Genomic DNA, 27,006 nt, shown 5'->3' with positions numbered 1-27,006 from the left:
GTCATTTGGAGTTTTACAAATGGAGAAAGCTAAGGAGAGAGAAAAGCACTACTTAACACACATATACCACAAAGCTAGTCCAGGCATCGATTGGGAGTGGCAATTAAGTAGGATTTTAGGGAGGAACAGGAAAAAAAAAAAGGTTGACAGAAGCAGAAAACATGAAGTCAACAATATCTAGACTTAGTCTTCTTACCTTTAAGTTTACAGTCAAATAAATCTGGTTTACTTTTATTTCCAGCCCGTTCCGTTTCCCTTGCAGGGAAACGTAGGCACTTTTCCATAAGCTAGCCTGAGCCTCCCGCGGACCACGACGCTGCAACACCATCTTTCAACGCCTCCCCATTCAATCGAGAATGTCGCAGTCCCAACACTCCCTGTTTTGGAGATAGTTAGGCCTTCGACCTTCCTCGTTCACCCTTCTAGGCCCACCCGAAGCCTAGGAACACCTACAGAATCTCTCTTGCGAGGATGTCAGATAAAGATCCTTAGAATTACTGAGGAAGCACATTCAGAGGGAAGCTTTCGCGTGACTCCGCAGCGAGGGCCACATCAGTGACATTCCCTCCCAAGCCTGTCTCGCAGGAGACGCCTCTGCCTCCAGGGTTTTTCCACCGTTCCAGCTCCCCAGCCCCGGACGAGGGCCTTGACCGAGGAATGAGCTTTGGGGAATGGGGACCCGGTGGCAGTGCAAACCCCCCTCCCCCGAAGGAATGGATGAACCAATTCTACTACACGGAGCCCCAAAGATTCCGAAGAGGGTACGATAATGACCGCATTCACTCCCAAACAAGGAAAAAGTGGACACCTCAACCTCCAGGTAGTAGGGGCGACCACGGTAGGAGGGATGGGAGGACAGGGGTCAGGAGACATGGAGAAATAAGCTCCCTGCCGGCGCAGAGTGACAGCGGGAAGGATGAGCCGGGCAACGGAGGCCGCTGTTCACACTCCCCCTTCTCCCTCCTGCCACCCCCTGGGCTGTCCCCACCAGTCTCCAGTTACCGGTCGCCGCTCACCTGCTGGGGCGCGAGGTGCACAAGCAATACGGATCACCGACCCAGAGGCTCTGTCACTGCGGGAGGGGAAGTCTTCAGCTGCGGGGGAGGGGCGGGCCTAACCATTCACGTGACCTCGAGCTCCGCCCCGCCGCCCCCAACCCGGCGCGCTGCATTTCGGGGGTTTGCGTTTTTTACGGATCGCTTGAATACGCATTTTTCTAGCGATCAAAACAAAAACTAAGCCTAAGTTTTCACCACGATTAGGTTGCAGAGTGCAATGGAGAAAAGTGCGGATGGCAAGGGTTAAAGTGCATTGCTAAGGAAGTGACGTTCACGCCCAGCTCCACGGACCGGAAATGGCGATGGAGTTCCGAGCCACTGGCGCCTGCCGGTAAAGTCCCAGGCCGTAAGGCTTAGGCTAGTCACGTGATCTCAAAACGGTGTGCCTGGGGTAGCGAGTTATCCGGCCGATTGTTAGCTACGTTTGTTTCTAAAGCACCTCATTGACTTGAGCTTTCCACACTTGTTTACACTTACAGGAACCGGCTTTACAAAACCCTATTAGACAAAAGCGTTTGGCGGTCTAGCTGGTGACCATCAACTAGAAAGAACAGGGTCGGGAAAGACTGAACTTGCTGATTTGGGAGCGACGAGGGAGGGGTGGAAAAATCCGGATTTCGCCGCCCGGGCCTACCAGGCAAGCCCCACAGCTGCTGTCGTAACGGGTAGGAGGAGCAGCAGCGTGACGCCCGAAGGCGCAGCCCAGTTGGGAAGATGGAGGTCTTGGAGAGGAGGGGGAAGGGTGCGCAGAGGCGAGTAGTGCGGCTGCGCGCTGGGCGGCGGACGCGCCGGCGCGCAGAGGGGGCGGGGTGAAAGGTCACAGCGGGGCGGCGGGGCTGGCTGGCGGCGGCGGCAGCGGGAGCCGAGTTCGCGGGTGCACGTGTGGGGCAGCGCAGGCACCCTAGCGGCGGCGGGAGACCCCTCCCACCCCCTCCGGAGGCACAGGGCCGTGCTCGGCTGTCGCGGTCTCAGTCCCACGCTCCGCTCCCTGCCCGGAGCGAGGAGGCCGGCTCGGGAGGTTGAGTGGCCCGAGCTGAGAGCGCTGAGGGCTCTGGGCGGCGACGACGACGGCGTTGATAGCGGCGGTAACGACGGCCTCAGCAGGCGGGGAAGATGAAAGGGTGAGGAAGGACAGCCGGCTGGGGCCCAGCCGGGCCCGTGTAATGGGAGAGCCGCGGAGGAGGGGAGTCCAGGGCGAAGACTGCGCGGTCGGAGGCTTTTAGGCTTTTTCTGTTTGCTCCGCTCCCAGAGGGGGCGGCGGCTCGGCGCGGGCTGTTAGACTAAAGGACGAAGGGAGGCGAGACCCCGGGAACGCAGGATTTCGGCGCCCCAAGGACGACTGTGTGCTGAGCGGAGGCCAGCGGCAGGGCCCGGAGGCCACTGTGAGGCCTGGGGCCTCCTGCCGGGGAGCGCACGGCTGAGCCAGCCGCGGCCCGCCACTTCAGGTGGAAAGGGGCTGCTTGTCCTCCAGGCGCAGGCTCGGCGCTGCGGCCGCCGTTTTTGACAACCTTCCCATTTTGTTCACACGTGGGATTTCTGCAGAATCTTCTGGAGGGAGAAGGGTCGGGAATGAAGAGCCTGGGGATGAGTATTAAGAGCTAGTGACTCAACTGGATTTGGGTTGGGTCAGCGAGTGGAGGAGGGGGAGAGCGCGCGAGCCCTGTAGACTCGGGATGCCAAAACGTTTAAGGAAGTCTTGTGCATCAGTAGGTGGAGCTGTTGCTTCAGTGGTTCACCGTTTGCCCCTGAGTAGTGTGAGGGGGGTCGTGGGTTACCACAATGCTTTCCTTAGGTGATCACGGTTTCCCTCTCGGATAAAATTAAGGATTGTTTAGGTACGACTATTCCCATTAGGATAAAATGTCTATTTACCATTACTTTATGTATTATTACAGTTTTAGTAATACAGCATTGTGTTAGCCTAAATTGCATTACCTAAATCAGCCGTTTTGGAGCTTTGCCCTACAGTCCTTAGAGAGAGAAATGGAAGCTTGTAAATGTTAAATCTCTGAAATGCCTGAGGTTTTTTTCTATTAACATAAGTCAGTTGAAGAATTGTAGCTACGCTGTAAATTAGTGAAGTCTTTAGACTACTCAGCGGCTCCCGTGAGGATGAAATGTGTACTCGGTACTGCGTAAAACAGGTCTAAATATTATCTGTGTATCTCCGTTGGAAGTCTCAAGAGAAATTCCAAGAAAGTTTAATTTGATACTGGATCTGTAACAAGTTACTTTACTGTGGTTTTGCTTTAAATAAAGTTTAGGAAGCAAATTCACAGTACCTACATTAATTATTTCATATCAAGTTCTAAAGAGTTCCAATAAAAATTAATTGAGTATGGGAATTATATACTCCTTGAATCTTGATCTAGGGAGTTGCACTACTTTACATATGATCCAACATGTTTTCAGAGTTTTTTTGTTTGGTTTTTACTGGACTGAACGTGAGTATGGATGATGTCTCTTAGTGTATTTTCTTTACCAGAGACACTCAATACATGTTTGTTGTTCTGTTAAAATGATAAAGTTGAGGAGTTTTTAATTTTGAACTGTGCTGTGGATTTAAAGGAGGGTCCTAAGAAATTATTCTGGATGTTTAGATCCAAAATCTTTGATCTAGCTCAGTCTTCATGGGATGCAATGTTCTTTCTCATAGGTACTACCTTGGCTAGACTTGGAACCGAATAGATATTATTCACAATTTACTTTGAGTGCAGATACTCAGGAAGCTATTGTCTTTTTATTTAAAATGGATATTTGTGCATAACCTGATATGGGCAGATTCTTAGAAATGAATAACTGGCTAGAGTTCGTGGGGACTGTTAGAGTTAATGAGTCAGTACTGATAAATGATTGTAAAGCAACTATACATGAAGAGTCCTTACATGTAGTTCCTATCATTTAGGATTAGGAGCCTACAATGTGTTTTTTACTGTGAACTTTCTTTTTATTTTTTATTTTTGACAAGCAGAGTTAGACAGTGAGACAGAGAGAGACAACGGTCTTCCTTTCTGTTGGTTCATCCCCCCCCCCCCCCATGGCCGCCACAGCCGGCGCACTGTGCCAATCCGAAGCCAGGAGCCAGGTGCTTCCTCCTGGTCTCCCATGCGAGTGCAGGGCTCAAGCACTTGGGCCATCCCCCACTGCCTTCCTGGGCCACAGCAGAGAGCTGTACAGGAAGAGGAGCAGCCGGGACAGAATCCGGCGCCCCAACCGGGACTAGAACCCAGGGTGCCGGAGCCGCAGGCAGAGGATTAGCCAAGTGAGCTGTGGCGCCGGCCATGAACTTTCTTTTTAAAGATTTATTTATTTACCTATTTGAAAGTCAGAAAAGAGAGAGAGAGAGAGATACTCCATCCATCTACTAGTTCACTACCCAGATGGCCACGGCCGCCTGGGCTGTACTAAGCTGAAGCCAGGAGCTGTCTCCCAAGTGGGTGCAGGGGCCCAAGGACTTGGGCCATTTTCTGCTGCTTTCCCAGGCGCATTAGTATGGAGCAGGATCGTAAATGGAGCATCTGGGACTCGAACCAGAAACGGTTCCCAAGTGGGATGCTGGCACTGAGGATGGCGGTTTAACCTGCTGCTCCTCAGTGGTCGACCCCTTCATTGTGAACTAAAAGATGATTTCTTAAGAATAGTCTAACCTTCAATATGAACTGTAAGGTTGACTTCAAAAAAAAATTTTTTTTTTTGCTTCTAAGTCTGTGTCCAAGGCACTGAAAAATGAAGGCAGGCAGGATGTACTAAATTGTTTAAAAGTTGCTAAGGTCCTTGAGTTCCTAAACTTGTATCACCGGTTTGTAATGTGGCCAGTGTCCCGACTCCATTTGGAAAAGCCTGTGAAAGTGAAACTGATTGTGATTAAGTTGTTTTTTTTTTTTTTTAAGATTTGTTTGCTTATTTGAAAGGTAGAGTTGGAGAGAGAGAGATCTTCCATCCACTGGTTCGCTCCCCAAATGGCCACAACAGCCAGAGCTGGGCCAGTCTGAACCAGGAGCTAGGAGCTTCTTCCAGGTCTCACACATGGGTACGGAGGCCAAAGCACTTGGCCATCTTCTATTGCTTTCCCAGTTGCATTAGCAGTGAGCTGGATCGGAAGTGGAGCCTCTGGGATGGCGGGTGCTGCGGGTGGTGGCTTTACCCACTAGGCCACAGCGCCATCTTCAGTTATGTGTATTTGTTATGAAATTTTATTTGCTAAGTGTTTTATTGTATTTTAGCTAGCTGAACAGTAAGTTAAATAGAAATACATGAAATCAGAAACTATTTTCTTCATATTTTTGCTACTGGAATTTTTATTAGTAGTAGCAATAGGACATTCCATTGTATTGGCATGTGTTTTTCCTTTCCTCTGTAGTAGATACATTGCTGTTTACTAACTACAGGGTGTGTTTATATGTGTGTTTGTATGAAGTTTGTGTATTAAGAAATGCTGCCTCCTATGTACTGAGGTTGCTTATTCCTGAGAACCAGCAAAATTGTAGCTTGAATTTGTGGATGATAAGCTGATTATTCCTATCTGCTGTTCTTCCTAAGAAAGGTGATATTCAACCAGGTGTGCCATAGACAGCGCAACTAAGGTGACAATGTAATAGTAAAATCCATTTATCCTTCATAGTGAAGAAGTGCAGATTTGTCCTGATAAAAATGTCTTTAATGAGATGTGAATGCATGTGACCGAAGATGGGAAAGCAGGTATAGCAATGGTAGAAATACAGGACAGTGTATTTTACTAATTGAATCATTGAAAGATGCTATTTTGACCAGATGTTACTAGAATAGAAAATTAAGATAAAAGATTATGCAGTGAGAGACAGAACCATGGAAGAACTCAGAATAATGATTAACCTCCAAGGAGAGCAAAGGAGTCTAGAAATATCTTGTCTTTCATGTTTTTTTTATTACGAATAGGAGTTTGTTTATGTGTGTTAAAAAGGCAGTTTAGCTGGTTTTTGTCAGCAAAACCAAAGAAAAGAGCCAGGTAGGCCAAAGTGGCATTTGACAATTTTTGTAGGCCTGGTTTCTGTGAAACTAATAATTTGTGATTTGTTCACTAAGATACTGAATTTTAACAAATACTGTGTGGTGTCCCCTTTGCTATGTTGAGCTAAATTCATTTAACATATAGCCTTCTTGCATTATAATTTTTTAAAACAATGTAATGTTCTAATATAAAGGAAAAATGAATGGAACTTGTAAAATCTTTCACTATGTCATCATCAGGTACAGCTATACCATAAAGCATAAGAAGCTCAGATGTTTCCATCTATTAATTAATAGAATCATTGTTTAATTTAGAAAGTATGTCTTACCTATACAGGTATATATATTGGTGGCTCACGGTGTGCTACCATTAGTGCTGTGATTTCTCAAAATTGTTGACAACTCTAGGTAAAGCTCTGAACACAGGGGATTCAGGAGTTTCTGGGTTGGGCCAAAAAAGAAAAGACATCTCAGGAGAAGGAATTTCTGATAAATCAGTGTTTAAGCTACCCAGATTTGTGGTAGGTGTTATGGCTGCCTTTGAAAACTTAATATTGAGAACAGTTAATATCAAAGTAAAGCAGAATGTTCTTTTGAATTTCACAACATGAAAAAGGAAATAAATATTTCTACCTACCATGTAAAGCCAACATAATTCCCTCAGTCTGGTGTGAATGATTTTATTTCCAATAAAAATTATTATGATACCTCTTGAACATAATTTCTCAATATATACTTTAATTCAAGATGTTTTTACTAGTTCATCCCCACCAAACCTAATTTTTCACAAAGTAATACCTGCTAATATTCTCCATGAAATTCAGGAATTCATATGTCATATGCACTGCAAACCTATATCATGGAGAAGGAAGTACTATGTTTATCAGCCTCCTTCCCACCTGAACAGTCAGAACATCACAATGATCATTTAAGGTCTATATGGTAGGGTGGGTGTTTAGCCTAGCCTTGAAGATGTTGCCTAGGACATCCTCATTCCATATAGGAGTGCTTAAGTGTCAGGCCCTGTGTACCCTGAGATGGAGTGAGCAGGTGGTTGCTCAAGTAATTGGGTCCTTGGCTGCCCATATGAGGCACCTGCATAGAGTTCCCAAATTTTGGCTTTGACCTAGCTCTGCATCTTGGCTGTTGAAGGCACTTGAGAAGTGCTCTCTTTGTCTTTCTCCCCCTCTCTGCTTCTCAAAAGCAATGTTTAAAAATGGCTCTCAATTCTTTCCTGAGTTGCCTGTGTAGTCTATCAGGTTTACTCTCTTCATTAGACTTGGCTAGCATGCTTTTACTATTACTATTACTACTATACTGTGAACACATCTGAACCTCTGAGGAGCCGCCTCTGTTAACATTTGACAGAGTTAGCCAGGAGAGTATGAGAGCAGCCTAAGTCCTGAACACCCTCACCCTTAGGAATACTCCATGTCTAGCCTTCTTCCATACTTTCTCCTGCCTTATCTGGTGGCAACCGAAGTCTCTTTGCCAATATTTCACGAAGACAGAGCCTTGCCCACTTTCTTTTACTACTGAAAAAAAAAGAATTTCTGAGTTGGGAAGGATCTTTAAAGAAGGTTATCCAGTAGGCTAAGTGCTCATCTATTGTATCAAGATATATTCCATTTACATTATTTTGAACATCCTGACTACTATTGAATATTACTGTACATGTGATTAGTAGAGAGGGAAAATGGGACTACTTTTGTCATTTGTCTAAATTATTAAATTTTACTTTGCTGTTGCCTCTGTTTTGGAAATTATTTGACTTACAATATTTTCTTCCAGGTATTAGCTATGACTTCCAGCTTTGCAGCATTTGAAGAAGAAATATGCTTTCTTAATTAGTCAGATGATTGTCCATCTTTTTTTTTTTTTACAAAAACACAGCCTACAGTAACCAGTAGAATATAAATAGTAACCAATAGAAATATCTTTCCAAAATTATAAATAGTGCTGTCACCCATACCTGTTTTATTTTTATTTCTCATCTTTTGTCATACATTTAAATGTATTCAGTGCTTAACTTACAGGCAAGATGTTAATCCTGTCCAGTACAGTAGTGACTAGTTACAGTTTGCTGTTGAAGACCTTGAGATGTGCTTTTTGTGACTGAAGTTACTGGAAAACTTTTAAGTATATTTGAAACATCTTAGATATCAACATCTACTGTACAATTTTCAAATCAAATATTTTTGAGGAACATGAGCATCACAGTTGATGGTGTGCTGTACGGTAAACTGGATTTTTAAAATGATATAAAATATCCGTAATATTCTTAATATGTTTTATTTTGATTACATGTTGAAGTGATTTCTCCTGGGGTTTTTTTGTTTGTTTTTGTTTTTTTGGGTTTTTTGGGGGTTTTTGTTTGTTTGTTTGTTTTTATTTATTTATTTATTTATTTTTGACAGGCAGAGTGGACAGTGAGAGAGAGAGAGAAAGGTCTTCATTTACCGTTGGTTGACCCTCTAATAGCCGCTGCGGCAGGCACACGGTGCTGATCCGAAGCCAGGAGCCAGGTGCTCCTCCTGGTCTCCCATGCAGGTGCAGGGCCCAAGCAGTTGGGCCATCCTCCACTGCACTCCCGGGCCACAGCAGAGAGTGGACTAGGAAGAGGAGCAACCGGGACAGAATCCGGCACCCCGACCGGGACTAGAACCTGGGGTGCCGGCGCCGCAGGTGGAGGATTAGCCTATAGAGCCATAGCGCCGGCCTCTCCTGTTTTTTTTTGTTTGTTTGTTTGTTTGTTTTGACAGGCAGAGTGGACAGAGAAACAGAGAGAAAGGTCTTCCTTTGCCGTTGGTTCACCCTCCAATGGCCGCCGCGGCCAGCGCGCTGCGACCAGCACGCTGCGACCAGCGCACCGCGCTGATCCAATGGCAGGAGCCAGGTACTTATCCTGGTCTCCCATGGGGTGCAGGGCCCAAGCACTTGGGCCATCCTCCTGCACTCCCTGGCCACAGCAGAGAGCTGGCCTGGAAGAGGAGCAACTGGGACAGAATCCAGTGCCCTGACCGGGACTAGAACCTGGTGTGCCGGCGCCGCAAGGTGGAGGATTAGCCTAGTGAGCCACAGCGCCGGCCCTGTTTTCTTTTTGAATTATTAATGTTGATACTAGAAAATTTAAAATTACATATGTGACTGAAGTTACATTTCTGTTGGACAGTGTTCTGTGATGTCTCCTAGTTTTTTTATCTTGTTAATGTAGACTTTAGAAAATTTTAAATTGCATATAGGATTTCAATTGTATTTGATAATGCTGTGCTAGACCTTTAAAAAAAACCAAAGTTGTGTAAAACATTATCTCTTTGTTTAGTTTCTGGTTCTCAAATGGTAGATCTAAATGTTTCAGCTTATGGGTGGAACAGACTTGTTTATGGCTGTGGTAAAGGATTCTGGGTGACTTTGGTTGTTGATTAAAGCATTATAATCCAGTCACTTTGCTTGCTGAGAAGAGGAAGAAATAATTGGAAGTGTTTATTTGCCTTTCCTGAACTAGTACAATCTGCATTCTGTCTCTGTCATTGCTGAAGCTGCTCTGAAGGGAAAATCTTGTTTTGTAGATAAAAAGTTCTTTCATTTATTGCTGCCTGACCTCTAACAAGACAGTAGTAATTTAAATTGTCAGCAGTGTGTGAGAATACCTTTCCTCCCTAGGAGTGGAGTGGGAAGGAGAGGGATATTTTAAAAACCTTAAGAAAATGGAGGAAGATATTAACTTTCTTTTTTTTTTAACTTTTATTTAATAAATACAAATTTCCAAAGTACAGCTTTTGGATTACAGTGGCTTCCCCCCCCCCCCCATAACTTCCCTCCCACCCGCAACCCTCCCATCTTCCGCTCCCTCTCCCATTCCATTCACATGAAGACTCATTTTCAATTAGGAAGATACTTTCATTTCAACCATGGTTGGAATGCACTTCCTTTGTGTTAGATGTGCCACATACATTGAACATGTGTATAATGATAAAAAAATAACACTCAGTAGTTATTGGTCTAGTAGTTAAGATCCTGGGTTGAGACACCCACATCCTGTATCTGTGCCCAATTCCTGAATCCTATGAATGCGCACTGTGTAAGGCCACAGGTGATGGCTCAAGTAGTTGGGTCCCTGCCAACTTAGGGGAGACAAGGATTGAATTCCCAGCTCCTGGCCCAGCCCTGGCCACTGTGGACATTTGAGGATTGAATTAGCAGATGGAATACTTGGCTCTGGTTTTATGCCTCTCAAATAAATAAATATAAATTAAGAAATTTTTTAAAAAACTAAGTTTCCTTTCAAGTTGGTTTTGAGTACATATTCACATAAAGCTTTAGCTTTACTAGCTGATGAGGAGATAGATGGCATATCTACCTTTTTTTGTTTTTTGCTTTGTGAAGATGGACATTTTCCAGTTTTGTTGGTCATTTGTATGTCCTTGTAACTTACCTGTTGTATAACATACCTGGTTTTTAATTGGGTGTTTGGTACTTAGCATTTTAAACATTTCTGTTTCCAGAAAATTAAGATATATTTAAAGCTATATTTGGGAGAGCACTGTGGCTCACTTGGTTAATCCTCTGCCTGTGATGCCAGCACCCCAGGTTCTAGTCACGGTTGGGGTGCCGGATTCTGTTCTGGTTGCTCCTCTTCCAGTCCAGCTCTCTGCTGTGGCCCGGGATGGCAGTGGAGGATGGCCCAAGTGCTTGGGTCCCTGGACCCGCATGGGAGACCAGGAGGAGCACCCGGCTCCTGGCTTCGGATTGGCACAGTGCGAGCTGTGCGGCCATTGGGATAGTGAACCAACAGAAAGGAAGACCTCTCTCTCTCTCTCACTGTCTAACGCTGCCTGGCAAAAAATTTAAAAAAGCTATATTTGTATTTGTTCCCTTCTAATTTATATGATTTAGTATTTATTGTTGTAAAGGAAGCATACAGCAATGAAAAAAAGCATTGGATTAAAAGCAACCAAGTTTTATTTAGTTCATTGTGCCACAAATGATAGCCTAATAGTAGTGTTACTAATAAGTTTCTTTGGACCTTGGTTTCTTTATTGTGAAAGAGAGTGGATTGAACCCAAACTGGGATGCCCAGAGATTCTAATTCATGTGCTACATCTAACTTGTTGACAGCTTCCGTGAATTATTAGGTACTATTATCACAGTGAATTAGGGTGCTATTGTTACCTACTGTGACTGTTGCGGTGTACATGTCACATTCTGCCATTTCTGGTCTATATAAATGCTAATATTTCTTCTTTAGTTTATTTGCTAGATAGAAAGAAATGGTCTAGAGAGCACCCATTGCCAGTTTACTCCCCAGATGCCATAGCTGACAGGGCTAGACTGAGGCCAAAACCCTGAGCTGGGAATCCATCCAGGCCTCCCATGTAGGTGGCAGGAACCCAGTTACTTAAGCCATTACCACTGTATCCCAGAGTCTGCATTGACAGGAGCTGGAGGTCGGTATTGAACCCAGGTACTCCAATATGTGATCTTACGTACTAGGCCAAATACCTGCAGTAATACTAACATAAGTGATACCAAAAAAGAAAATCTTGGAAGCATATTTGAATTGTTTTCTTTTAAACTGTTCTCTTCAATTTACTCTTGTGCCTTTATGTGCTCCTACTGTTCCCCTTCATGGCATTCTTTTTTTATAGCTACCTTTTAATATGCCTACTGGACCAAGCAATAGATTATCATTTGTTGTTATTTTTCTGAAAGACAGAAACAAAGAGAAGTCTTCATCTGCTGGTCCACTCCCCAGATCTCCACAATAGTTATGATTGGGCCAGGTCAAACCAGGAGGCAGGAACTCATGGGTGGCAGAGACCCAAATACTTGAGCATCACCTGCTGTCTTCAGGGTTTGCAAGATTCTCATTTAGTCTTAACAATAGCTCTTTTAGGGTGGAATATCTGCTTCTCCCTCTCTAGCTCTGACTTTTAACATAAATAAATAAAAAAATTTTCTGTATTGGATGAATGATGGGTCTGCTCATAAAGACAGAATACCATTGTAATCCATAAGCTGTACTTTGGAAATTTATATTTATTAAATAAAAGTTTAAAAAAAGACAGATATCTTAATTTCTCATGGAAATGATGAGATCAGTTTTGGATGTGTTGAAGTGGAGATTCTTATGGAGATCACCAGTAAGCAGATGTGTGTTTAGAATCAGATTTGGAAACTAAGACATTAACATTTAGGTGATAAAGGAAAAGCCATAGCTGGGTTGCATGTGTAAATAGCAATGGGAAAATTTTTTGAAAGAAGAATGGTTCTTTTTAGATTATAGCCTTAAATGAGAGTAGATTGTATCCATGTGTGTATTAGTATTGGTAACCAAATACTTGCTTAGATTTTTATACTTCTGATTGTAGCCTTGCAGTTTGGGGTCTGGTTCACTTCATCACTGTTTTGGGATGCCTGCTAAGCCTCTAGAACAGTGCTTCTCAATTGGATGGCAGACCGCTCCCAGGACTTCCCACTCTACAGATGTTTTTAGTTGTTATAGCCAGGTAGTATGGTGCCTAGTGTGTAGAAGCTAAGGATGCTGCTAAACATCTTAGAATACACAGGAAAATCCCCCTCTCCCAAATAATTATCCAGCCCCAAATGTCAGTAGTACTGCTCTAAAATTTAGGATCTAGGAATTCTTGGATTTACTGAAACTTAATGTAGTAATTCCTTGAAATATTTGAAGATCTAAAAGTAAATGCTTAGATCAGTGCAGAAATGTAATACAGTCCATATGAGGTAGAAATCTTAGTGAGGTGACAGACTGGTTAAAACCTCATGAGCAGTTAGTATTTAAGCTGTGCTTTGATGAATTCTTTACTGGGCTTACTTTGATCCTTAATCAGTGATACTTAGTTTTATGCAAATGCAAATGTACTGTAAATGTTTCCCTGTAGATCAGTTATGTATGTTTCCCTCTCTGAAAATAACCTTATAGTAAACAATACTCCTTTAAGGGAACATAGTGTGGCTGATCTCACACTGTAAAGGTGAATTAATAGAGTTGGGCCTGATTCTGCCTTTATTAATAACTGTATGACTACAGGCACATCTGTAAAATGCAGGGGGAATAGACCCAGTGGTTTCTAAGATCTCTTTCAAATCAGACACACTGCACAAAAAGTGACCAGGCAGTTAAAATTTTGCACCATGGTGCATCACAACCATTGAAAGCATAAGCAGTCTAAACTTCCTGTATACTTGATTTTTCACTGTGTGCTTTATAATTTCCAAAGTTACACTTTCTAAGAGAAAGATGCACTTTTGTAGAATATATCCCCATCTTGTGGCTCTTTAGAATATTGCTATACAATTTGTTTTTACAGTTACAGATATAATTAACCTTAATAGCTGAAAGCATTTGAGTACTTGCTGTGGTTTGAATGTCTTCTCCAAAACTCATGTTGAAATTTAAAAGCCATTGGCTGGCACCGCAGCTCACTAGGCTAACCTGCGGCACTAGCACCCTGGGTTCTAGCCCCAGTTGGGGAGCTGGATTCTGTTCCGGTTGCTCCTCTTCCAGTCCAGCTCTCTGCTGTGGCTCAGGAGGGCAGTGGAGAATGGCCCAGGTGCTTGGGTCCCTGCACCCACATAGGAGACCGGGAGGAGGCACCTGGCTCCTGGCTTTGGATCTGCGCAGTGCGCCGGCATGGCAGCCATTTGGGGGGTGAACCAACGGAAAAAGGAAGACCTTTCTCTCTGTCTCTCTCTCTAACTCTGCCTGTCAAAAAAAAAAAAAAAATTAAAAAAAGAAATTTAAAAGCCATTGTAATAGTGTTGAAAGGTGGGGCCTGCAGTGGGCGTCTGATCCATAGGTTAGGAAGCCCATATCCTGGCACCAGTGCAGTGGCATAGTGGGTTAAGCAGCTGCCTGCAATGCTGGCATTCCCTGTGGGTACCAGTTCAATTCCCAGCTGTTCCAGTTTGATCCAGCTCCCTTCTGATGCACCTGGGAAAGCAGCAGAGAATGGCCCAAGTGGTTGGGCCTCTGTACCCACATGGAAGACCCAGTTAAAGCTCCTGTCTTCAGTGTGGCCCACCTCTGGCCATTGTAGCCATAGTAAAAAAAAAGCCCACATCCCATATCAAACTGCCTGAGTTTGAGTTCATGCTCTTCTTCCTATTGCGACTTCCTCTAATGCACACCCTGGGAGGCAGCAGGTGATGGCTCAAGTACTTGGATCCTTGACAACCATGTTGAATACCTGGATGGAATTTGAGGCTTCTGTCTTCAGCACAGCCCAATTGTATTTAGGAAGTGAACCAGTGGATCCAAATTCTCTCCCTCCCTAAAATAAATTAAAGGTGAGCCCTTTAAAAGGTGATTAATCAGTTAAGGCCTTTTTTATTGGAATGGTTTGTTATAGAAGATGGAAGTTTTATTTCCTTTATCATCTCTTACTATGTGATACTTTCTGCCACATTATGATACATGAAGACCCTCAAGCAATTTTCCCTCCTCTCATTCTATGACTTCCATCCCCAAGAACCAAGAGGCAGTTTCTATTATTTATAATTTCCCACCTAGTTTATTATAGCAGCAGTAGAAAATGGATCAAGGCAATGCTTTTGTTTTATTTTTTGAGAGACAGGTGACATCTGCTGTTCCCTAAGTGTTCCATATACCAGGACTGGGCCAAGTCCAGAATCAGAAGCTGGGAACACAATCCTGTGTGGGTGGCAGGAACCTATTTAATGGAGCCTATACTAGAAATCTAACCTAGGCATTCTGATCTGGGACATGGGTATCCTGCTAGGCTAAATGCCCATTCTGATGACGCTTATTATTGATGTTGCTGTGCTAAAACTTGGAATTCTTTTTGTAAAGATTTATTCATTTGCATGTTTATTTGAAAGAGTTACAGAGAGGCAAGCAGATAGAGCTGTTTCATCTAGTGGTTCACTCCTCAAATATCTTCAACAGCTGGGGCTGGGCCAGGCTGAAGCTAGGATCCTAGAACTCCATGTGAGTCTCCCACATGGGTAGCAGGGACCCAAGTACTTGGGCCATTATCTGCTGTTTCCCAGGTGCATTAACTGGAAGCTGGATCTGAAGAGGAGCAGCCAGGACTTGAACCAACACACTGATAGGGGAGGCTGGCATTCCAGGAAACAGCTTAACCTGTGAGAAAGCACCCACCCCAGCATGCATTATTTTGTTTATCATTCTGCTTGTTTCCTAAGATAAATGTTTCCTATTTCACATTCTGATCCCAAAGATTATATATAGAGATTTGACTGTATGACAGACTAATCTTCTGCTGACACAGATGAATAGCTGATGGGCTCTATAAAGAGGAAGGCAAGTAGTTGCATTTCCACATCTAAGGACTTATACAAATGTCTGTGGACCTGTTTGCAATTGCTATTTCATATTTGTAATTACAGCCTGTCCAACTGTTAGATCTGTAGTCTGAAAACTATGGGAGTGTCAGGGTTCTACCTTCAGCTTGGCTCAACCCTGGCTGTTACAGCCTTTTGGGGAGTGAGCTAGCAGATGGAAGAGCTGTGTATGTGTGTACATGCGTGTGTGTGTTCAAATAAAATGAAAAAAGTAAAAAATTTAAAAAAAAAACACTAGTTTCTATTATGGTGGACAAAGCAAACATAAATAGAGAAATCACCAGGGAATAGCTTAATCTCTTCCTAATTAAAAAAAGTATTGACTTTTTAAAAAAGTCAGAAATGACTTAGGAACTAAGTTAACTGTTAAAAGACTTTAAAAATTTTTAAAAATAACATATCTACAAATTTTCTTCAGTTAAGAGAATAATTCCTTTAATAACTGCTGTCTTTAATTTTCTGTGGTTAGGTTGTAAAGTTTTGTGGTTGTAAAGTCCAGTGCCAACAGGGACCAAGTAGATAAGGTAATTGAGTAAAGCAGGAGAAACTACAAATTTAGCCCTTATGTAAAGTCTTGTTTTGATACAAAGATACTTCAGAAAGTTTATGGGAAATAGAATTGGAAGATAGATTTTGGTGCAAAAATTTTTGAAAGGTAAGAAATTTTTGTTTCATGATGTACAGTTTCTGTGAACTTTTTGTAGCAGCCAACTTAATTTAAAAATCAAGAAAGGAGAAAGAAAAACTGGATCAAATAGATGTGACCTCATGGCTGATTTAACTTTCAGGCCAGCAGTCAAGTAACATGTTAAGTAAAATTCTCCCTGATCAAATAGCATATTTTTTGCAGTGAGCCATTCCACTTCTCTGTGCCCATCTGTAGGTGCTATTTCCCTTACCACATTTGTCAGATTGAGAAATTGACACATACAGAGTAGGAAGTTTATTACAATAGTTTCCCCATATCCCACAGGGATATGTTCCAAAAGCCCTAGTGGCTACCTGAAACCACACTTGTACTCAACCTTGTATATGAGAGGTCTTCAGAACGTTTGTGGAAAATATGTACTATGAAAAAAAAAAAAAAAACTATGCATAGATTTTAACATTTTTTGTGCCAGAATAAACTTATCTTTTAAATTCCATTTTCTTTACTTTTTATCAACCCTTGTATGTTCAAGGAAGAACTCTCAAAATGATGTGTTATAAAAGGGAAATTTTTTTCATGTAAACAGTCTAGGTACATCCCCTCTACTATCTAATTTTTATCTATTTAACATTAATATTCCTTCCAATCACATTTAAGGTACATTAGTATGTAAGTAGTTTTTGTTTTGTTTTGTTAAATGATCATCCTTACCTTAAAAGCGTTTGGCAATAGGGGAGGGCAATTGGGCATTTGGACTGGCTGTTAAGGGGCCTTCTAGGAAGCCTGCATCCCATATCAGAGTGCCTGTGTTCCAGTCCCAGCTCTGATCCAGATTCCAGCTTCCTGCTAATGCATACCAAGGAAGGCAGTAGGTCTTGGCTCAAGTACTTGAGTCTTGGCCACCTACTTGGGAGACCTAGAATGGGTCCCTGGTTTCTGGCTTCAGCCTGACTCAACCCTAGCTGTTGCAAGCTTTGGGATAGTGAACCTGTGCAAATAGGAGATGTCGTCCTCTCTCTCCCCCTCCCCTTTCCTTCTCCCTCTCCCTATTTATTGAAACAGAACTGATGTTACTATTTTCATGAGAACTCTGGAAAATTTCAGATTGACAGAATATTTTTTTAGATTTATTTATTTATTTGACAAGCTGAGTGACAGAGGCAGCGGGGTGGCAATCAATCCTCCATCTGCTGTTCACTCCCCAAATGACCACAATAGCCAAGGCTGGCCAGGCTGGAGCCAGGAGCCTGGAACTCATTCTGGGTCGTCTACATAATGGCAGGGGCCTTTTTAGACTTTTAATTTGGAAGTTGTTTTAACTTCTAAAAGCTGTTGAGTTTTTACATTCAGATGATCTCATTTTCTTGACATTTCTATGTCCTTTATTGCTTAAGCTTTTGATACTACATGTTCTTGGCTAAATTTACAAGTTGGTGATATTGCTATGATATATTTAGAATATCCACATCTTAAAATAATGTAGAACTACGTGATCGGGATTACTGAAGTATTCCATTTCAATCAGACATATCATGTTAATGGGAGTTTAAGCTATATTTAAAGCTGAATTTTGCTGATAATGTTAAATTTAACAGACATTTTGAAATAAATTTAGTTCCTAAGTCATTTCTGACTTTTTTAAAAAGTCAATACTTTTTTTAATTAGGAAGAGATTAAGCTGGCTATTCCCTGGTGATTTCTCTATTTATGTTTGCTTTGTCCACCATAATAGAAACTAGTGTGTTTTTTAAAAATTTTTTACTTTTTTCATTTTATTTGAACACACACACGCATGTACACACATACACAGCTCTTCCATCTGCTAGCTCACTCCCCAAAAGGCTGTAACAGCCAGGGTTGAGCCAAGCTGAAGGTAGAACCCTGACACTCCATCCACATCTCTCTTCTGGGTGGCAGGAGCCCAAGTACTTGGACCATCTTTTGCTGCATTCCCAGACATGTTAGTGGGGAACTGGATTGGAAGCAACAGGTGCTCTCATGGGATGCTGAGTCACCCACTGTACCACAACACTGGCCCCGATTCATCTGAATTTTAGGACTTCAAAGAATACTGCTTTTAAAATTACCTAATTTTTATGACATACTTTTTTGAATACGCTTTCAAACATTTTTCTGTGAATTGTTATGTATTATTGGAATGTGTTTTTCACCTCCATGAAAAAATGTATCAGCATTTTTCTGTGTGCTAAGTGTATGGATGGGATGTAACATGTTTCCTTTAGCCAATTCCACTTGAGTGGGCACTTACATTTTATTTCTTCTGTACATGAAAGTTTTTTAAAAATCTTTCTATTATAGAAGTTTGATGTACATTCATGTTAATTAGGGTGTGTATTTGTGTTTTTGCTACTGTTAGGCTAATGCTGCTACTATCAAACTAGGAGAAATGAGTAACACCTACATGATTTTCTGGATACTTGGTTGGCATTACACCAGTTTTTTAATGATGATTTTTTAAATTTGATTTGGTGTGCTCTTTTTTTCTTTGTTTTATCACCTACTGTTAGGATGTTTGGGAAGGCATATAAGATATTTAGACACCTCTGTTAATGATAAAGCTGGAAGTAATATGAGGAAAATTGTGCGGATTTTTCTTAGCTTTATCACATTTGATCAACCTTAAATTACAGTAATAGTGAAATTGACTTGAGTTATTTAAAATTCCTTATCTCTAAAGGGAAAACAGTTTTGTTGAAACTTTTTAGCTTTAATGTCTTTTCCCATGAAACCAGTTGTTTCGATTACATGTGGCTTCTTGTGTTCTTGATGGGTAATTTTTAAACTGGAATGTTATTCAGTGTGTAGATTGAAATGTCCAGAGATTCTGGTTCTGAAAAAGGGCAGGGATGTCCATAGATAATGTGAATCTTGAATACCACCTCTTTGTTGCCGATGGTTCCTAGAACATGGTTCTCAGTGAATTGGCTGTACATGATTATAGATACTTGAATCGATATTCTTGGAATAAAGTTCTAAAAGAAAGGTTACTCAGACAAAGAGGTTTTTTGTGTGTGTGTAAGATTTACTTGGTTGGAATTACAGAGGAGAGACAGAGAGAGAGATCCACTGGTTCATTCCCCAGATGGCCAGGAACTTCTTTCAGGTCTCTCATGTGGGCAGGGACCCAAAACACTTGGACCATCTTCCACTGCTTCTCCCAAGCCATTAGCAGGGAACTGGATTGGAACTGGAGCAGCCAGGGGGCCAGTACTGTGGCATAGCAGGTAAGGCCGCTGCCTGCAATGCCAGCATCCCATATGGGTGCTGGATCGAGTCCCGGCTGCTCCACTTCCTACCCAGCTCTCTGCTATGGCCTGGGAGAGCAGTAGAGGATGGCCCAAGCCCTTGGGCCCCTGCACCCTCATGGGAGACCCTGAAGAAGCTCCTGGCTTCCAGCGGTTGGAAGACCACCCTGTCTCCCTCTGCTGTCTGCCTCTCCTCTCTCTTTGTAACTCTGACTTTCAAGTAAAACAAATAAATCTTTTTAAAAGAAAAAAAAAGTGGAGCAGCCAGGACAGGAACTGGCACCCATATGGGATGCCAGTGTCCCGGGCAGTGGCTTTACCTGCTATGCCACAATGCTTTGGTGTGGTGTGCTTGAGGTTTCTCAATACATGATGCTAGATTGTCCTCAAAGGATATTATTACTTCTCTTTATATTCTCATCTGCAGCATATCAGAATAGTATTTGCTACCCTTGCCAATATTAGATAGCCTCAGTCTTTTCAATATGCTGTAGTAAATGTATTGAAGTTTTTCTGAACCTTGAACTACAGGGAAATTTTTGGCATTTATTGTAGAGTAGTATTCTGTCTTTTTAAGTAGTTATTGGCTACATTTATTCCTTAGTATACACAATTACATGGAAGCTGTGAGTAGAGTTTGGATTGAATGGCTGGCAAAAGTTTCTTACAAGTGGTAATATTAGCAGAATATAAACTCACTATGGGAAGATTAGATTTATCAGTCATGTAACCAAAGATCCTTCTTATTAATGTAGGTATAGCCTGCTTTCTTTAGTCCTTCACCAGTGGACAATTAGATCTGTTTTTTTACTATATAAAAGTAGTGATTGGCATTCTTGTTCAGTCATTTCTCCTGTAAAGTTTTCACAAATGGTTAATTAGGATGCATTTTTAAAATATTTTCATCTTAACAACGGAGCTAATTATATTTTATTGAGTACATTTTAATTTGTTCCAGTAGCCGGATCGAGCTGGGAGATGTGACACCACACAATATTAAACAGTTGAAGAGATTGAACCAAGTCATCTTTCCAGTCAGCTACAATGACAAGTTCTACAAGGACGTGCTGGAGGTTGGAGAGCTAGCAAAACTTGGTATATGATTTCCATTTGTATTCTAGAACCCTATTTTTAAGTATTAGAGTAGAAGGAATTAACTAACTTAATATCCTTATTTTACAAGTGAAAAAAAGGTGTGTTCTAGTTCTGAGGAAAATTTCAGAGAAATCAAGATGAAATATTTGAATTTTAAAATATTAAATGTTCTTTATTATTTTGGTTATGTGCTTTGCTCTTCAGGAGGCTTAAACTTACAAGTGTTTTGAGGCCATTAATATTCATAGATTAACTTATAGAATTTAATGCTGATACCAACACTTTAGTTCTTTAGAAGGGGAGATTAAGTACTGTGTTATTTTGTCTTTTGAACTTTATATCTTTATTTTCTGTGGCAGCCTATTTCAATGATATTGCTGTAGGTGCAGTATGCTGTAGGGTGGATCATTCACAGAATCAGAAGAGGCTTTACATCATGACGCTAGGATGTCTGGCACCTTACCGAAGGCTAGGAATAGGTAAAATTATTTGTAATTTTTTTTACTTATTGAAAGAAACATAAATACATTGTTAATATACCTGGCTAACATACCTTACTAAAGTCTATTATTCCTCTTAGGGGTACCAGAGAAAGTATTATTGAGTTCTGTAAAATAATGTGAAAATAACTGGTGTTTATTAATATAGTTCAGTTGGAAGCACCTCATAGATTTATCACTTTTTTTTTTCTATTTTTTGAGTACCTGGAAGTGATTGTATAAAAAGATTGCTCTCCTGATAACAGTTTTAAACATATGTAGGTATTATATATAGAGAGAGCAAAAGTTTGGAAACATAAGGATGTGTATACTTCATAAATTCTATTAGCAAACAATAAGTAATTAAAATGGCAAATAGATGCCTGTAATTAAAAGGTTGACTTATGAAGTTACTTATTTGCAACTTGTTCTTCTTAATAGGGACGAAAATGCTAAATCACGTCTTAAACATCTGTGAAAAAGATGGCACTTTTGACAACATTTATCTGTAAGTAAAATAATATTTAATGTTCTTACATAAAGTATTTAAATTAGCAGCAAAAATTTCTACTATAAACTTTAAAAGAGGATCACTTCTTTCATTTTGTCTTTGGAAACATTTGTGGCAGTTTAGTTGAGCCTCAGTACTCTCAGGGATTGGTTCAAGGACCACCCTTAGATACCAAAATCTGAGGATGCTTAAAACAGTGTAGTATTTGCATATGACATAATGCACATCCTCTTGTGTAATTTTAAATCATCCCTACATTACTTAGAATACCTAATATGATGTAAATGCTATGTAGATAGTTGTCATTTTTTGACTAGAAAATAATGAGCAGTACAGATGTGCTTTCTTTTTGAATATTTTCCATCCTTGATTGGTTAAGTCTGTGGGTACAGACCTTGTGCATATAGAGGGCTGAGTATAGTTATGAATTTTTTTGTAAGATTTATTTATTTATTTGAAAGGCAGTTACAGAGAGGAAAAGGCAGAGAGATAAAGAGAGATCTTCTGTGCTCTGGTTCACTCCCCAGATGGCCGCAACAGCTGGAGCTGGCCATCAGGAGCCAGGAGCTTCTTCCAGGTTTCCCACGCAGGTGCAGGGGCCCAAGGACTTGGGCCATCTTCTACTGCATTCCCAGGCCATAGCAAAGAGCTGGGTTGGAAGTGAAGCAGCCGAGACTCACTGACGCCTACATGGGATGCTGGTGCTGCATGCCAGGGCTTTAACGTGTTGTGCCACAGCAGCAGCCCCTGTTATGAAGTTTTATGTGTTTTGTTTGCTTTTAAAAATAGATTAGAAACTTGATATAGCTAGCTATTTGATAATCAGGTAAGAGTTCCAAAGTCATAGGAATGAAACCAGGATTAAGACTCACATATTGCATAGTACAAAATGATTAATACTGCTTTTCTCATGCCATATACTATTAGTACTTTCTATGTTTTTTTCAAGGCTATTAGTGATGTGCATATTTGTAGTAGAATTTATTCATCAAAATCAGATTATAATTATACTTGGATCTCAAGAGACCACAGATGGGGCCTATGCTGTGGCTCACTTGGTTAATCCTCCACCTGCGGTGCTGGCATCCTATATGGGCACCAGGTTCTAGTCCCGGTTGCTCCGCTTCCAGTCCAGCTCTCTGCTGTGGCCTGGGAGAGCAGTGGAGGATGGTCCAGGTGCTTGGGCCCTGCACCCCATGGGAGACCCGGAAGATGCTCCTGGCTCCTGGCTTCAGATCGGTGCAGCTCTGGCCGTCACGGCCATCTGGGGGAGTGAACCAGCAGATGGAAGACTTTTCTCTCTGTAACTGTCTTTCAAGTAAATAAAATAAATCTTTGAAAAAAAGAGACCACAGATTATTTTCACAGTATAGCATGTTTTTATAATCAGTCAGAAAGAGGGTATAGTTAGGCATTTGAGGCCCTGATTTTTTTTCTTTTTTGCAAGTGTTAATATGGAGGCCTTTGAATCATCTTTATTGTCTTTTCTCTTTTTACAGTAAAAAAAAAAATCATGATTTCTAGGGTATATTACATACCTTTGTTGACTGCAGGAATAAGCACTATTATTGAGCCTCTTAATCTCAGCCATCTGTCTTGCAAATGTAGGGATTAAGTTAAAAGTGTAAAATTGTCACCCAGAGTTTTTCTGAAATACTTGCCTAATCTTTGTTGCATACTGATAACTAAAGACAATGTGACACTATCTGGAGAACTGATGAACTTTGATTTTTTTTTCCTGGTATTCTATCCCTCAGGCATGTGCAGATCAGCAATGAATCGGCAATTGACTTCTACAGGAAATTTGGCTTTGAGATTATTGAGACAAAGAAGAACTACTATAAGAGGATAGAGCCAGCAGATGCTCACGTGCTACAGAAAAACCTCAAAGTCCCTTCTGGTCAGAATGCAGATGTGCAAAAGACAGACAACTGAACAAATTACAAATGAACTTTCTTGCACTTGCTTGTCGCCAAATAAAAGAAAGGCCCATTGATTCCCCCCCCCCCCTTTCCTTTAAAGCTTTCTTCCTTCCTTGTTCTTGTTTCTCCCCCTTTCTTTCCTTTCTTCTAGAAGTTTCATTCTTTCAAGGACTTTCAAAAATAATCATGTTTGGATTGTTTTAGTTCTCTTATTTTTTGTGAGGTGGTTTGATTGAAGGAAAGAGAAGGTAGATATGTATAGTTTCATAGTTAAGATATATGGTCCCAAAAATTTGGGTGTCATAATTTCAAATTTTTTAGCTGATTTTTTTTTTAATGTCCTGCTTTCACATTGAAGGTCAGAGCCTACAAAACCTTTCATTTCAAAAGACAAAAAGCAGCAGCAATATCTTGTTCTCCAATTCATAGACAAGTTTAGTGTGTTTGTGGTACTTTGAATTTTTAAAGACTATTTGGGGGATTAATCCCTTGACATTGCCTTCACTCCACCTTTAGTCCTTCCTTCTGAGCACTCTCAGGAGTTGAACCATTGTTATCCTTGTTAGAAGTACTAAGTTTATTTTGGTTTCTAAAGCAATTTATTTCTTCTCTTGTTGGTGGATGGGGCAGTTTGGGTAGGTAGTGTTATACTTTGGTTTAAGTATTTGAATTAAACTGCTTTTTTGTTAATGAGTGGGCTTGTTAGCAGGTTTTTTTTCCTGCTGTTGATTGTTACTAGTGGCATTAACTTTGAGAGTTGGGCTGGTGAGATTAATTTTTCTTTAATATCCCAGCTAGAGATATGGCCTTTAACTGACCTAAAGAAGTTTGTTGTGATTTAAGTTTTTTCTCCTTTTCTTTTTCTTCAGTAAATCCAGTAATAGTTTCGTATTAAAAATGGAATTGATGTCCTTATAGGTCAATGCCCTTAAGTAATCCTTAAGCAGATGTTTCTTCTTGGACATATTAAAAAATAACCTAAAAAGGAAGCATAGATGTACTTGTGGCACAATAAATGCATTTAATGTTGACTAATGCAGGCTGTTAAAAGTGTGACCATCAATCATTTGATAATACAGGTAAGAATATCTAGACAGTATTTTTGAGAATAACATAGCTGTGATATACCTTATCTGTTGGAGAACATCTCAGATTTGCTTAGACTCTGTGCCTATGTATTTTGAGTTGAAGAATTTTGGGTAAGGGGAATTGTGAAACATAGTGCTTCTATTCTTGGAAAAGTAGAAGTACAAAGTGTTAATAATGCAGATATCACTGTGACCTCTTCTACTGATATGACTGGTTTATGCCAGATAGTTTTCTGGCACTTAGTGAGTGACTTTGACAGATTGAGTTTTGTGAGATAGGAGATATCTGAAATATTCATGTTTTCCTCCCATAGTCCCATCTCCAATATTTAGAACAGATTGCCAGTACTGATGACCCCAAAAATGCCCTCATTAAACTTTAAAACAGTGTACAGGGCTTGGACTTAAGTGGAATATTGATTCATAATACTTATCCTGTTTTGTAAATGCTGGTATGAGGTTTCATCTCCAGATATGTTAAATGACAATTATTATGCAAAGTGCTTATGTACACTTTATAATGTTAAGTTTTTGTTTGAGAATGTGAAAGTACAAAGTACAGTAGACTTTGCCAGACTTAATTGAGTGCCAAGAATAATACAGAAAAGAAAGATAATTGATGAGTGAGTTTATAGGGTTCTAAACTCCAGATAGTTAAATGTAGAAAAGACCATACTGGTTTTTAGGGTATCAGTTTCTTAAACGTTTAAACAGTCCAAATCTAAGGTTAGAAGAAAAGTTTAGTAGTTAAGCACCTTTATCTTCATGGATAAGTTTCAGCTTGGTCTTGCCAAGAAAAGAGTGCTTAAGACACAGAAGGCATAATTAGTTTGAAGAATTCAGCTTTTTTGTAAACTTCCAGATATCAAAATAGATTTTGATATATAAATGACACTGCCTCTATTTCTATAACCATTTCACCTGGACTGTCTAATCAGTCCTATGAATGTATCCCTAAATGTTGTTATTGAAAAACCGAATAGCTGCCTCATTATTAAGTACATGTTATTTAAGGAAGAAAAAAATTTTGAATTGAGTGTTTAGGTTCCCTATCATAGAATTTCTTTTTCCACACTTGTCAGTGACTTATTCTAAATTGTAAATGTTTGTAAAGGGTTAATTGTCCTACATCAAACTTGTATTCTGTCCACTTATAGAGGAAGAGGAAGTGGAACAGGTAGAAGCTAGGTCTAGTTCATATGCCTATGAATCAGTAAAGACTAATGTAATGTCCCATGTTGATTTGATTATTTGATATATGGTGAAAACTATCTTTAAAGTCAAACAATACTTGTGTTAACTGGAAGATCACAATGTATATTCATCATATTTTTCAGGTCAGATAGTTCTTACTGTGAGCAAAACAGTTAAAATTTTACTGTAGGGTATTTCCATTTGGGTTCTAAAGAAAAGCATCTGTAGAGAAATCTATGCAATATATAATTTGTCCAGATTAGTTTTTATTTGAGGAAAGAAGTTCTGAAATGTATCTCAAAGGCAGTTACTCATCAATTGAAAGTCCTCCAAAAAGAGAACTATTGGGAAACTTTGATATGTGGTGGTGGAAAAAGAAAAGCTCCCTCAGTTTTTTGGAGGGGATAACTTTAAAAAAAATACTTAATGGTTAAGTTTACTTGGTGCAGTAAAGATTAAACTTGTCAATTTTAACATTGCTGTTACATCTGAAATAAACTTACGTGATGTTCTGGTAGTGATCTGTGATGTCTATGAATGCCAAGGAAAACTTGAATTATGCTGAATTCTGCAGTCAAGATCTATATGTAGTTGTATATTGCTCTTCTGTTTCATTTCCTTTCACACTTCTTTAATATCTAATTTAAAACTCATTGAAGTAGTCCAGCTGTAATCAAGTTACCCTATTTTACACCCTTTGGAACTTGATAGAACTACTACCTAAGATCAACTGGAGTTCAGTCCTGATGAGAGAAAAAATAAGATCCAAAAAAAGAGTTGTCCTGCTACTGCATTTTGATTTTAACTGTGGGTAACATTCACATCTTTCTTTTTTATTTGAGGAAGAAGTTTATAGTTGACTGAAGAAACTTAAATATTTTCCTGAATATGAAATATGAATTTGAAATTATGTCTTTAGGAAAATTAACTCAAATTTGCTGATTCCATTTAAGAAACAGTGGATGATCTTTTTGCTAATGTGTCTTATCATTGCTGAGCTCATCACTCTCAAATTTAGCAGCTTAAAACAACAAACATATTACCCCACAGTTTTTGAGGCAGAAATGAGGAACAGCTTAGCTGGATGGTTTTGGCTTGAAATCTCATAAGGTTGCAGTCAAGCTGTCAGCCAGGACTGTATCTGCTTGAAGTGTTGACAAGGACTAGAGGAGCTACTTAAAGATGGCTTGCTCACATAGCTGTTGGGACTCTCTGCCTTGCTATGAATGTTTCTATAGGACTTCCTGAGTGACAACTGCCATCTGGCTTCACTCAGTGGTCCAAGAGAATAAACAGAAGCCATGCTCTTGTATAGCTTAGCCTTAGATGACTTGACTTTCGCCATATACCAGATCAACCATTATACCAGCGTGGTGCAGTGTAGGAGGGAATAATACAAGTATGTGA

General features: G+C 40.6%; 2 protein-coding genes across 15 annotated transcripts in view; one reads left to right on the top strand and one right to left on the bottom strand.

Moving 5' to 3' along the window:
- Positions 1 to 1,151, bottom strand: part of ATP6V1A (ATPase H+ transporting V1 subunit A) — a 64,539-nt gene extending 63,388 nt beyond the window's left edge. The window contains exon 1 of one of the 4 annotated variants that reach the window (XM_051819038.3): positions 1,017 to 1,151. The gene's annotated coding sequence lies outside the window, so the exon portion shown is untranslated. The remainder of the gene's footprint in view (positions 1 to 1,016) is intronic. The other 3 variants (XM_089331664.1, XM_051819039.3, XM_070072120.2) reach the window with 3 other exon arrangements.
- Positions 1,152 to 1,198: 47 nt separating this feature from the next.
- NAA50 (N-alpha-acetyltransferase 50, NatE catalytic subunit) lies at positions 1,199 to 26,116 on the top strand. 11 transcript variants are annotated; one of them, XM_017347083.4, is made up of 5 exons: positions 1,199 to 1,389; positions 20,272 to 20,405; positions 20,765 to 20,884; positions 21,326 to 21,392; positions 23,153 to 26,116. In XM_017347083.4, the coding sequence occupies exons 1-5, from the start codon at positions 1,355 to 1,357 to the stop codon at positions 23,328 to 23,330; spliced, it is 534 nt and encodes a 177-aa protein (XP_017202572.1). In that variant the 5' UTR covers positions 1,199 to 1,354; the 3' UTR covers positions 23,331 to 26,116. The 11 variants fall into 11 exon arrangements, with proteins under 11 accessions (XP_017202572.1, XP_069928222.1, XP_008265147.1 ...); XM_070072121.2 differs by having other exon boundaries at positions 1,250 to 1,389; positions 20,789 to 20,884; XM_008266925.5 differs by having other exon boundaries at positions 1,251 to 1,389; positions 20,269 to 20,405; positions 20,789 to 20,884.
- The last annotated feature ends 890 nt before the right edge of the window (positions 26,117 to 27,006 follow it).

This window comes from Oryctolagus cuniculus, chromosome 4 (genome assembly GCF_051225735.1).
Source record: "Oryctolagus cuniculus isolate XC-2025 breed Fujian yellow rabbit chromosome 4, ASM5122573v1, whole genome shotgun sequence".
NCBI lineage: Eukaryota > Metazoa > Chordata > Mammalia > Lagomorpha > Leporidae > Oryctolagus > Oryctolagus cuniculus.
The sequence above is the reverse complement of the archived record's forward strand: the minus strand, read 5'-3'. Positions and strand labels throughout refer to the sequence as shown.

Excerpts from the sequence above, each read along its gene's own strand:
- NAA50 (XM_089331665.1), top strand. The coding sequence starts at position 1,773 with ATGGAGGTCTTGGAGAGGAGGGGGAAGGGTGCGCAGAG. Across the intron at positions 1,811-20,268 it reads AGGGGGAAGGGTGCGCAGAG|TAGCCGGATCGAGCTGGGAG; the intron begins GCGAGTAGTGCG and ends AATTTGTTCCAG. Across the intron at positions 21,393-23,152 it reads ACTTTTGACAACATTTATCT|GCATGTGCAGATCAGCAATG; the intron begins GTAAGTAAAATA and ends TCTATCCCTCAG.